The 12,542-nt window shown below is 43.8% G+C and overlaps 1 protein-coding gene across 4 annotated transcripts in view; it reads right to left on the reverse strand.

Annotated features, from left to right (window-relative positions):
* Window positions 1–2,529: 2,529 nt before the first annotated feature.
* suco (SUN domain containing ossification factor) overlaps window positions 2,530–12,542 on the reverse strand; it is a 49,600-nt gene continuing 39,587 nt past the window's right edge. For 3 of the 4 annotated variants that reach the window (XM_061032123.1, XM_061032122.1, XM_061032119.1), the window contains 8 exons: window positions 11,877–11,961; window positions 9,651–10,979; window positions 8,676–8,763; window positions 8,469–8,573; window positions 7,388–7,542; window positions 7,059–7,150; window positions 6,243–6,298; window positions 2,530–5,384 (listed from right to left, as the gene is read on the reverse strand). In XM_061032123.1, the coding sequence (XP_060888106.1) occupies window positions 4,830–5,384; window positions 6,243–6,298; window positions 7,059–7,150; window positions 7,388–7,542; window positions 8,469–8,573; window positions 8,676–8,763; window positions 9,651–10,979; window positions 11,877–11,961 (2,465 nt within the window). In that variant the 3' untranslated portion in view covers window positions 2,530–4,829. The remainder of the gene's footprint in view (window positions 5,385–6,242; window positions 6,299–7,058; window positions 7,151–7,387; window positions 7,543–8,468; window positions 8,574–8,675; window positions 8,764–9,650; window positions 10,980–11,876; window positions 11,962–12,542) is intronic. The other variant, XM_061032120.1, reaches the window with a different exon arrangement.

Below are 12,542 nucleotides of genomic sequence, written 5' to 3' on the forward strand. Positions count from 1 at the left end.
TAATGGTGTTTGTTGCACTTAGGATCAATTACTTCTTAAATATATTGTTATTTGTTAGAGGGCTCTATAGCTCCTCCCTGTGCTCAGAGGCTCAAACTGGCAGAAGAGAGAATGGGAATTAGTTTGCTCAGTACTTTACCTACTGTTGACAGAGAGTGTATTCTTAAATCTACAGTTCAAGTGGCCGTGCAGGCAGCAGGGTGGAAAGTTAAGACGCACTCAACAATAGATTTGTACCCTAGTTCTAAGACTTGCTGACTCACACCAAGGCCACTTTGTTTTTGAAGAAGATAAAGTGGCTGTGAGCATATCTTGGAATTGGAAATATCCTCTGTATTTTCAGAGAAGCTAAACTGGCAGTCTTGTGCCGAGCTATTTAAAAACTTCAAAAGTTTAGATAAGTTGGCTGTCAAGTGTAACTGGCTGTGTTTTCAGATCTTATTTAGTGCAGATCATTCACTATTTTTTCCTGTCTACATTCATTTCTAGCCGGCTAGTGCGACACCATGTCTGCAGGGCCTTTGTGTGTGACAAATCCGCAGCTTTTACTGTATTTTACTGTAACAGCCCAACAAGGGCCATATCATCCACATACTTAAATATGATGAAATCTTTGTCATTGATCTTAAATTAATTCGTAAATAGAGGGTTTTTCTGACACAAACCCTCTGTGGACGACAGGAAAGATAATCTCTAATCCAGAGGACTAGTCCTGTGTTGATATTGAGACCATCGAGACTTTCAGGAGAATACGTGTCTTCTTGGATTTAAAGGCTAAACTAAAATCTTTAAGGTTCATGAGATGTTTTGTGACTGTATTAATAAACAAAGTCAGCTCTCATTTGAACAAATGCGGCCCCCGAATTTATGACCTTATGAGTTTGACACCTCTGCTCTGAACTAGTTACTAGTCATTAAAATATAAAGTTGTTCCCTTCCTATTTAAAGAAAGGTTGAATAAAAATGTCTTTTACAGATGATTTATTGAATCTGTTCTAAGCTTTTATATTGCTGCATGGTTTCAAAGCCTGAACCTGGCCAATAAGAGGAGACTTGGGAGTCTTGTAAAAACAAGCAGCAGAATCTCAGGAAGGTGTAAGGCTGGGCTTCTGACCCAGTAGTAGTCAGTATTATCGATCGTTAACAAAAACAGAAATAAAGAAATGAAAACTAAAATGTAAAACATTTTCATTAACTGAAAATGAAATAAATAAAAACGAAGCCTCACAGTTTTCATCTTTAACACAAACACACTGAGTGACACACAGACTAATCATACAGTTTGTCTCAGATACGTCAGGTTGTTTTGATGAGCTCGCTGACTGTTGAAGTTAAGATTTTTTCTCTTACTTACATTTTAGTTAAAAGAAAAAAGAAGTTACTTGATATCTGTATTTGAACCATTATGATAAAAGTAACACTAAAGGTAATACAAACCAAATTACACTAACAGACCAGCATTAAATAACTGATTAAAACTAAACTTCAACTGAAAACAGAAAGTCAAAATGAAAAACGCAACAAAAAAAAAAACTGATAAAAAAATTAATTATGACCTTGATGTGGAATCATCTTTGAAAAATGCCAAATTAGACGCACTGATATCTCTTTACAGATTTAAAAATACCATGAAAAAACATGGAGACAGAGCCGTGTGGTCTTTCTTTCTACTACGGGGCGAATGTTCTTTTGAATACCTGTTTGAACTTGTTGTGATTCATGTTGTGTTGTTTTGTTTGTGTTTGTGATTTCGTATGGCTGCTACCTTAGGCAGGTCTCTCTTGTAAAAGAGAGATATTTAGGATTTGTTCCTAAATATCTTACCATAAATTGCTCATAATAAATGCTTTCATATCAAATAGTTGATTTTCTGTTTGATGCCTTGCTTTTATATTTTCTTTCAAGGAAATTCCTCGTATTTGAAAACATTTTGACAATTATTTTTTACATTTCCTACAACACATGAAGGCATCATGAGGAGAGGTGCCTCACACATCCATCCAAACTGCTGCAGAGTGTTCGTTCTGTGTGTGAAGTGACGCAAAGATGACCCGAGTGTCTGCAGAAACAATACTAGGGTGCTTGCAGGAGAAACTCAGAGTGAAAAATGTGGCTGTTTGCGTTCACACATACAGCTCCTCCTGCAAATATGTGCAAGTGTGAAAACCAGCACTGTTACTCTGAGATAGGAAGATAAATGTGACAAGTTCTCAAGAAAACAACACACACTTTCTCGCTGTTGAGAAAACTGAGTGGATGCATGTCCTCTTCAGGGTCCATATGCATGTGCATTAATGTAATACTTTTGCTTGTCACTGCATGTATACAATCATCATCCTATCAGTCTCCTCAAAGACAAAAAAAACTCAGATTTTCTGTTTCTTCACTCTATCATGATTATTATTCATTTAGTGTTTGTAAAGCCTTTAACTGGTGTATTCAAAAGTGTTTTTTCCTATAGATAAAGACGTTATGACTTTTACAGCTGAACATGAAGAGACCTCCAAATTAAATAAAACAACACCAATGTGAAAGACAACAAAAAAAGGTTTTATTTAGAAATTCACAGTTTCTAATGGCACTACAGTTTTGTAGTAACTCACTCCTGCTCAAAGAGTCCTGTGCAGCTCTTCAGAGTAATCACACACAGAGAGAGAGAGAGGGAGAGAGAGAGAGAGAGAGGGAGAGAAAAGAAAGCACTTGAAATAAAAGGTAGAAAAACAAAAAGGCATGAGGAGTCATACAAAGTGCACTCTGAGAATTTCTCCTCCTAGTCGCTGTGTTACAGGATAAGTAGATTCAAAGTAGTCTTACACACACATACATGAGGTCAACAATAACACTCCTCACATGCATACATGTGTACACACACACACACACACACACACACACACACACACACACACACACACACACACACACACACACACACACACACACACACACACACACACACGATCATACACATTTAATAGGGTAAAAAAAAAACGACGATTCTCTCGGCGTGTGGAACAAACAGAATCATCCATCTTTGCTGCGTTCCCTTTATCCATCGACAGTTCATATCCTTCTCTTCAAAATCATGGGGGAGAGGGGGGGGGGGTACACATGAAGAGTAATAAGGTGTGGATTAAAGAGTGAGCGTGGGGGTGCACAGAGAGCTCAGGCTCTGGATGAAAACATGTAAGAGTGGTTAATAAAAGCAGGCATGTTTAAAGTTCACAGTCACAGAGAGGAGAGTGATGGAGGAGAGAGAGATGTGAGAGGAGGAGGAGGAGGAGGAGGAGCTCAGAGAGGAAATGATGAAGATTTTCTGTCTCTGTCAAAATGAACACAAGACCGACCACACAGCCGCTCAGAAACTGCTCACACAAAGAAAAATGTTTAAAAACAGAATCACGCCTGTGACTTCCTGCGAAGTTCACACAACCCTCTGAATTTAAACGGAGATGAGGCTTAATATAATTGACAGGGCGAGCTACAATCAGACGACAAACAAGAAGATAGAAAACGGGACGAGACTCGGTGAGGCCCTTTCCACTAGCAGCTCTGAACAGACACAAACGCAGCGCTGAGACGATCCTTTAAAAGTCCTCTGCTGCAGGACGAGCAACTCAACGCACACCTGAAGGATGTATGTGGCCCAAGCAAACTCTACTCAGAGCTATTTAAAATCAGAGAAGAAGAAAAGAGTCATTCAAATATACGTATGCTCTGAAATAATTCTGTGCAACACTTTTAGGATCTACTGTGACTCTGCAGGCTGACAGGCTGAGCCTCGCGTACAAAATCTGTCCTCTGTTAAATAAATAAATAGATAAATAAAACTACTCAGTCAGACACGGCTGCAGAGTCCCAGTAGTAGTCTGTGTGTGTGCGCAAAAGTGTGTGTGTAACGAAGTGTAAACATTAAGCTCTCCACCTAACGTGCTCCTACAGTATAGTTAACCCTGATCCCGAAACCTTAACTCCACACAGGCTGCAAAAATAAGAAGAGAAATAATAAAATACATCAGAAGAAAAAAGCCAGTAGTTTGCCTGTAGCCTGTTTCAGCAGCTCCTCTTCATGTACGTGTGTGCGTGTGTGTGTGTGTGTGTGTGTGCGCGCTCTCAGGGCCCAGCCCAAACAAACCTGAACTCTGAGGATCTTCAAACTGCTGCGTCTGAGTTTGTAATTTAAGAATAAACATAGAAACTAAAGTGAAAGGACTCAGTGAAAGGTTCACACACATGCAGAAGATTTCGTCATTCAGCTATGGTGGCCGGTTTTGGAACACACTGACAGAGACACACACACAATCTGAAGCACAAAGTTGAACACTCTGGTCCCACACACACACACCTGCAGTCTTGTCAGGATGCGACATGAAGATAGAGAAGTGGAAATGAAGACAGGAAATGAGGAAAAGAGAAGTCACGCTCCCATTTTTCATCCACAGAGCAGCAGAATACTTCATGACCTTCCTGCAGTAGAAGAAGAGCTGAGGGCGGGGCCTCCGCTCTCTGTGCTCACAGGGGGGAGGAGTTAATGTTCACCTGTCGGGGGTAATGTGCTTCTCCATTAGAAAAACATGGATGTAATGGATGTCTGTGTCCATCATCAGGTCTTTAGCTTTAACAGATAAAAAAGGCACATAACCGTAAACAGGTCTCTGACGGAGGGCGGGGTCAGAGGAGGCTGAGCTCCTTTCTGCTACAGCTCCTCTGTGTATCTGGGTGCTCATGGGAAATGTGGTTCTTTGGGATGCAGTACGATCTCATCTCCTTCCTACGTGAGTCTGCTACCATAAAGTGTGTATGTGTATAAAGTTTCTGTGTGTTTTTTTTTTTTAAACGTGTCCAGTGACGGCGGTCACCCCGATGGTCCCCACATTGATCTCCTTGTTTCCCTTCATCAGCTGCTGCAGGCTGGGCAGGGACTCCACACGCCCCCCTGTCACAGAAGGGAACTGCAGCTCCGTCTGCCGTGATTTCCTCCTCTTAATCGAGCGCTTCTCCTGGCGGGACTTGTTAAGGGGGGTCTGCTGCTGGAGGGGGAGGGGGTGGCCGTTGCAGAGACAGGCGGAGGGGAAGCTTGGGGAGGGAGGGGGGAGGCGGCTCGTGTAGGACTCCTCAGAGTGTGTGGACGAGCTGCAGCTGCTGGTCTCTGAAGGAGGCAGGGGTGGTACCTGCTCTGCAAAGGAAGGGGGAGGTAAGGGGATAGCAGGAGGCGGAGGAAGAGGAGGAGGAGTGGGAGGAGGAGGAGGGGGAGGTGGTGGTGGTGGAGGTTCAGGGAGGCACGGCTGGAAGCCGTTACACTTTGGTCCCCCGTTTGTGAGCGGGAGAGACGACTCACACTTCAGAACCTCGACTTTGTCCAAAGATTTTGTCTTATAGCGTTTTTTCTGCAGAAAGAGAGAGAGGGCAGGAGGGGGGGAGATCAAAACATGGAGAGAAACATGAAACACGTCTGAAAATGTAAAAACATATCGAACACTTTTGTAAGAGACACTGAGGTCACAGACAGGTCAGAGGAGGGAAAGTTTAGGGGGAATGATGAAGGAAACAAATAATCTCAAGAACATTTGACTAAATAAAGCAGAGCTGCACAATCTGCTCATGATCAATTTCATTGAAGATTAAGATTCTTACTATAAAATGGACATCATTGTGGAAACAACATGTCCTGGGATAACAGAAGCAACCCAGTTTTATATCAAATTTAGTATCCTAAAGTAATGCGAGTGCAAAAGACAGGTATGGACTTTACAGCTGCAGACTGTAACTTTCTGCAGTTCTGAGCAAAACACTTGGATTCTTTCTAAAAAGCTAAAAAAGGGTTCCTCTAAATGGGGTTCTCTGAACTAAAATAGTTTATAGTTCCTGTGTTGAGTAATGAATAAAAGGGGGGAAGGGTTCCAAAAGTTTCTAGAACTATAAAAAGGTTCCTGCCATCTGAAAACACCTAGACTGAGATTTATTTTAGCGCAAAGATTTGCACATAAGCAGAATGTAGTGCAGTGAAAAAGAATAAAAACTTTATTTAAAAAAACCACAACCCTTTATAACACAACACAGACTTTATAACTGATCCCAGAGCTGTGATGCAAGTCACCATGCCACCATGTACTCATGCATGTACCCACAGAGTCAGAGAGGGTATGAGGAGGAAACGTGAGCTCTCTTCAGCTGCTCCACACATCAGAATGTCTAACACAGTAATAAGACAGACAGAGCGGCCTCAGGTGGAACAGTCACTGTACCTTTTTCTCTGGAGAAAACCTTAGAGGTTCTACAATGTACAAGTCATCGGGACCTACTGGGGAGGGGAGAGAGGGGGGGTTAATGATGGAATGAGCAACAGGAAAACATACATGTCACAAGCATGAAGTGACCTTGCAAGTAGTTTTATTAAAGATGCACAAAATATATAAATAAATTCTAATTATGTGTGTGAAAGAGATAACAAAAAAATACACAACCTAAAATCAGACAGAAAACAGGCAATTTGATTTAAGATCACTACTTGCAAACGTCTACGAGCCAGCGAAGCACCACCATGCTCTATTATTACACTCCTTCAGCCTGCATGTGCACACAAGCTGGCAATGACAGCCTCACACACGCACCCACACACACACACACACGCAGCTGAGGGATAATGATCAGCAGGGGGAGTTTAAGGTTTCATGAGTCAAAGATTTTCATTCTTCAGTGTTTGCAGCAGTCCCTCCCTGAAGGCTCGAGCTGCTTGAAGCAACACACATTAGCCTCTGCGCAAGGCCACGTGAGTCTGTGTGTGTGTGTGTGTGTGTGTGTGTGTGTGTGTGTGACAGGATACAGCAGAGATACAGACAGAGAGAGTGAGAGTAAAGAAAGAGCTGCAAGAATCTACAGCGAGGTCAACAGCAGAGATAACATGATCCTGACATGAAGGCTAAATGTTTCAATGATCAGGGAAACACAGAGGAGAGGAAAACAAAGAATGCAGGTCTGAAGAGTGATGTGTGTGTGTGTGTGTGTGTGTGTGTGTGTGTGTGTGTGTGTGTGTGTGTGTATTTAGGAGGCGGGGCTCTTACCATCCGTAGAGGACAAGTGGAAAGACTTTGAGCGAACAAGCGGAGAAGCCACCCTTCGCTTCAGGCTCATATCATCGTATGAGGAGAAACATCTGAGGAGAAAAATAAACGCTAATGTTTACAAAGTGATGTGATCACGCTTATTTATTAGCATTAGATAACAAGTGATGTCTATAAATCCTTCAGTATCTCCTATTTAAACCCATTATCAGTAGGAGACGTATAGATCTTATGGACAGTACAGTTGTAACAAAATGTGTGTGTGTGTGTGTGTGTGTGTGTGTGTGTGTGTGTGTGTGTGTGTGTGTGTGTGTGTGTGTGTGTCTGACCTCTTAGGGCTGGGGTAGTGGTTGCTCTTGGGCAGGGCAGCAGTGATGGTGATGGGTTTTGGAGAGGAGTTGCGGCAGCACTGCAGACACAGCAGGACACCCAGAAACAGACACAGGACCAGAGAGACCACCAGGTAACTCTGACGGTCCGACACCTGCAGAGGAAAACAGCCAAACTCTGAAAATTCCAACACTCAATTATCAAAGTCCAGATTGGCCCAGATTCACAAAAACAAGGATTATTTGTCTTGTTCCTGTCCACTTTGACACTAAAGCTTATGTTGACTTTTAAGATTATGTCTTTATTAGACATGTAGTCCCAGTGGCGATAAGGTAGATTCCATATACATTCATATATCTTTGTATTTATAATGTAATTAAAGGCTGATATGTTCTATATGTCCCCTCGTCAGCAGCTGAATCTCTAACTCTGTTCTCAGTGAAGGTCAGGAGGTGAAAGTTTGACGTCAGACGCTGAACATAAAGAGAGGACAGATTTCAAAAACACAATTCTGAGAAAAAGTCCCAGACATATTTTGGACTATTGTACTGTTTGTTCTTCATGTTCTCTTCATGTTTCTGTATGTTTGTCCTCTCTCGTGGTTAAAGTTTCACCAACTGATCGACTATTTCTGAACAAAGCTTTCTTTCTTGTTTCTTGTTCAGTTTGCACGAGCAGCTTCAATTATTAGAGTATGAGTCACATTATTTCCATCAGCCTGTGTTCTTTCTTCTTTCTGCAGTGTTTCTTTTAAACGTCTCACATGTGCTGCACAGCCTCGATTCCCTCCGATTAAAACCTCCAACACCTTGTTACTGAGATCATTTTGAATTCCAAGAAGTCAAATTTACACATTTCTCGTTCTAGTTCGTGTTAGACATGAAAAAGAAAAGGAATCTGATGGAAGGTTTTGTTCCCCTAACCACCACTCTGCTGTAAATAAACCAACACTTTCAGCAGAGTCAACCTGTGTGCACATTTTTACTCTTTACAGTCTCTGAACACGATGCAGTCTTAGTCAGCTGTCAGTACTCTATGTGTGTGTGTTTGTGTGTGTCCCAGGTGTTCCAGGTGTGCTACCTCTCTCTGCAGCTGGCCGACTGTAGCCGTGAGGTTGAGCATCAGTTTGGTGACGTTCTCCAGCTGGCTCTGCAAAATGTGGATGGAGTCGGTCTGTTTCTGATCCTGATGAAACACGACAGTTAAACATCTGTCAGTCAGAACACGCCGAACACATGTTTCCTGTTTACACTTTGACTCGTCCTGCTCTGATTGGTTTAAACTGACCTGCTCCTCTGCGATGCGGGAGGTGTTCTGCAGCTTGATGATGGTCTTATTGAAGGCTCTCTGCATCTCCTCCATCTGTTTACGGTATCTGTAAAAAAAAAAAAAAAAACACAACATTAACTGGGAAGAGAGAGTTTAGGATGACATGCAGCAGATGGCCAAAGTCAGATTCGAACCCATGGCCGCTGTGACGACGAGCCTCTGAACATGGCCACTAGGCTCTCTTTTGCCCCTCATTAATTTAGTTTAAGGATAGTCATCTGTAAGACACTAGCTTAAAAAATTACATAAATAAGATCAAGAAACAATCAAAACAACCTTATCTTCCCTCCCATGTAATATTAACACAGAACTGTCTGTGTGCTGAGACTCAGCTGTTGCCAAGAAGTGCAGGGCTTTAATCACGCAACTAATACATGTTGAAATGTGCAGAAATGTTGTCTTTCCTTCTACATAAGCCTTTTATCTTCTGATTGGAGGTGAAGGTGTCACCGGCTGTTCTAAATGAGGCAACGCCTCCAAAAACAACCAATCAAAGTGAGAAGAGCTTCTGTCTCCTGTTCACTGCATGCATGTGTGTTATCTATTTGTCCATTCTGACCACCACATTTTTATGTGTTTGCAGCTTCTTCAACTCTAGAAATACAACAGTTGCAGGTTTTTCTGCATCACTTTTCTCGTCTTGTAAATATTTGGCCATGGGAGGTAGTAACAGAGGCGTTTAAGGGGTGAGAGGGTCACTTTAGATGGTGGAGCCTACGCTGTGTGTGTCTGTGAGTGAGTGTGTATGTTGAGCCCCGCTATATGTTTACATGTTGCACTTCTGCAGCGCTGTAACACAATGTGAAATATCACACTGCGACACAAATGCTACCTTGTTACAGAATCACTGTGAAAAGACAGAGACCTAATGTGGGCGGAGTTTCATTTTGGTGCTGTTGAGGAATGTGACTGTGAAGAAAGCCGGTGTTTTACCTCTGGCTAAGCTCCTCCAGGTATCTGCTCGACAGACTCATGTTCATCTCCAGAGCTTTGATGCGGTTGTTGAGTCTCATGAAGACGCTCTCCTTCTGACTGGAGCCGTGCACTGTCCCCCCGTTCAACATCATCCCGTTCCCAATTAGTCCACCCCCGTTATAATCTCCCCCGTTCTGCAGCTCTGCGTAGAAGTCTGTCGCCGTGCGGTGGGCGTTCCCATTAGAGCTCAGAAGCTCGTCCTCCACTGAGTCCTCCACCCGGTGGGGGTCACCTGTCTGGGAGAGGGAGTCCCCCTGCTCACCATGAGTCTGATGGGTCAGGTGTCTCTGAGGGTCACCAATATCTGCCTTTATTGAGTCTGAGGGGGGTTCAGTGTGAGGGGGAGATGGGGGCAGCTCAGTGGGAGGGGGCATGAGGTCCTCAGGCCTTGTCACAGTGGGGAGAGGCTGTACAGGATGCTCCTTCAGCGTGGGGAGCACCTCCAGGGTAGGAGAGGGTGTCTCCGTGGCTACAGGCTGAGGGGGGGCGCTGACAGAAAGGGAGGGGCTGGCATTGTTGGCCGGCTCAGTCTCTGGGATAGAGGCGGACTGGAGGGGAGGAGTGGGGACGGGGTCGAGGGCTGCGTCTTTGATCGGGGGGAGCAGCTTCTCCTCCTGGGTGGGTGTGGGCCAGGTGAGGGAGCTGTGGGAGTCAGAGAAGCTGTGGGCCGGGAGGGAGGAGGTCCTGCTGGGCTCGAGGAGGATGACGAGATCTGGAGTGTGTGTGTCGGGATTGTGTGTGTTTGGCTCCTCGCTCCGACCCTGGACAGGAACCTCAGCCTCTGGAGTCGATTCTGAGAGGGGAGGGGCTTCTTTCAGAGGGGTGGGGACAGGGGTGGGGAGGAGTGGAGGTGTGTGTGTGAGGGCAGGGGTGTGTGTCTGTGTGTGGACGCTCAGCTGCCGCCTCTTCAGGCTGCGGAGACGCTCCCTAGCGAGGCGGGCGGAGCACCAGCGGTGGAGCAGCTCGGGCAGCGTGGCCATGCAGGAGAGAGAGAGGGAGGAGAGGGAGGAGAAGGGACAGTATGTCTGACTCTCCCACATATTCCTGTCTGCCTCCCTCCTCGTCTCCTCCTCCCTCTTCTCCTCCTCCTCTTCCTCCACCTCCTCCTCCATCAGAGTGACAGTAGACTGTCTGGGCTCCTCCTCCTCCTCCTCCTCCTCCTCCACCAGGGTGACAATCTGTCTGTCCTCCTGAGAGTCCAATGATGAGGGATGAGGAGAGGGAGGCTCACTGGGGACGGAGGAGTCCTCCTGGGATTCAGGATGTTTCTCCTCTGCAGGATCCGGTCTGCAGGAAACACACAGATACTTATTTATAAGCTTTAAATCTCTAAATATATTATATTTAAATACAGAATCTGTACACAGAGGTCTGGATTTTCAGCATGGGAAGTGTCCTGGTATCTGTTTGTAGTACATTTGTAGTCCATGCTGTATTGACCAATCACGTATAAGCAGGCTTTGGTGTGTGCAGGAAAAACAGCAAAAACCAGGCAAAACTTCACCCAAGCTAATGACCTGATGATGAATTACTTAACTCGATAAACAGATAACATTCAAGTGCAGCTAACAATCTTTTATAGATCAAACCTTTTTACTTTGAGCCACAAATCTGCTTGGCAATGTGTCTCAAATCTGAATTTCTCAAATCAGATTTCCTGGCTAGCTGGAACGAATCAGGAATCAAATATCCAACCTCCATTGATGAGGCTTCAAACTAAAGGTGATAGGGCTCCTCTGAGGAGATAACGACCACAGAATCTGCCCCTTCTTTTAAATCACTTCTTAAAAAACTCACTTTTGTAGACCTTCTTTTATGTGATGTCATCTTCGACTGTTATTGCCCTTATTATTATTTCTTCACCTGTTTCTGTTGCTCTCACCTCTTTTTTATTGTTGTTATCTGTTCGTTTTTGCTTTGAGCTCTTTTTATTGTTTCCATCTCTTTCAGTTGATCACATTATCTGAAATCTTCGGTCCTCTTGGTCTCAGCTCGTGTTGCCTTGTGATGAGTCTTGTGATGTTTGAACTAAGTATATTTTGTTGTTGTGGTTATTTTGTAATTATTTATGTTCTACTGTGTTATTTTGCTTTGTTCATTTCTAACACTGTCCATTTAGTCTTTTTGGATCTTAACATCCTGTTTTAAATCTATAACACATACTAGTTCTGTGGTTTGTCTTACACTGCAGAGTCTGGAGGTGTTTCAGCTGGTTTAGAGGTTTCTTCTGGGCTCTCCTGTTTTTCAGCCATCTCTGTTGTTGTGTTTCCTGCAACCAAACAAACAACAACAATTAAAACAGAAAACAGGATTTACAGTATAACACCGTATAATTATCACAATTATTCAGATTGCACAGAAACAAACAAGTTGCCAGTCGCAGCAGATTTATGAGTCTGTGGGAGTGCAGAGCAGGACAGAGAGGCTTTGGCTGCTCAGAGTGGCTGCAGGCCCATGTTAGGGAAAGTCTGAAAAAATGGAGAACCAGTCTGTTCTGGTTAGAACTGGTCTCTCCCTCTCTCCTCTGCTTACTTTGTCGGTGTTAATCTAGACCAGGACTCCTGTGACAAAAAAAGATGGCAGACTTTTTGATCCCCTTAGTGTTCAAGTTTTCTTCATATTTTAAAACTTTCCCAAAACATCTTGTTTTAGTTAAAGGAGAGCAATCTGTGCATATGTTTTTTTTCCCCCCTTAAATTCGACTGCTTTGAACCGCCTCTCTGTGGGGTAAATGTTGAGTAACAGGCTTTGCGTCACAGACCCCCTCTCAACTGTAATGCATCACTTCTCCTGCCAAGAAGGAAAACATAGAAAGCAAAGATCTGCTGCTGCAGACCTCCAGCCACAAAC

This window comes from Labrus mixtus, chromosome 3, assembly GCF_963584025.1.
Source record: "Labrus mixtus chromosome 3, fLabMix1.1, whole genome shotgun sequence".
NCBI classification, from domain to species: Eukaryota; Metazoa; Chordata; class Actinopteri; order Labriformes; family Labridae; genus Labrus; species Labrus mixtus.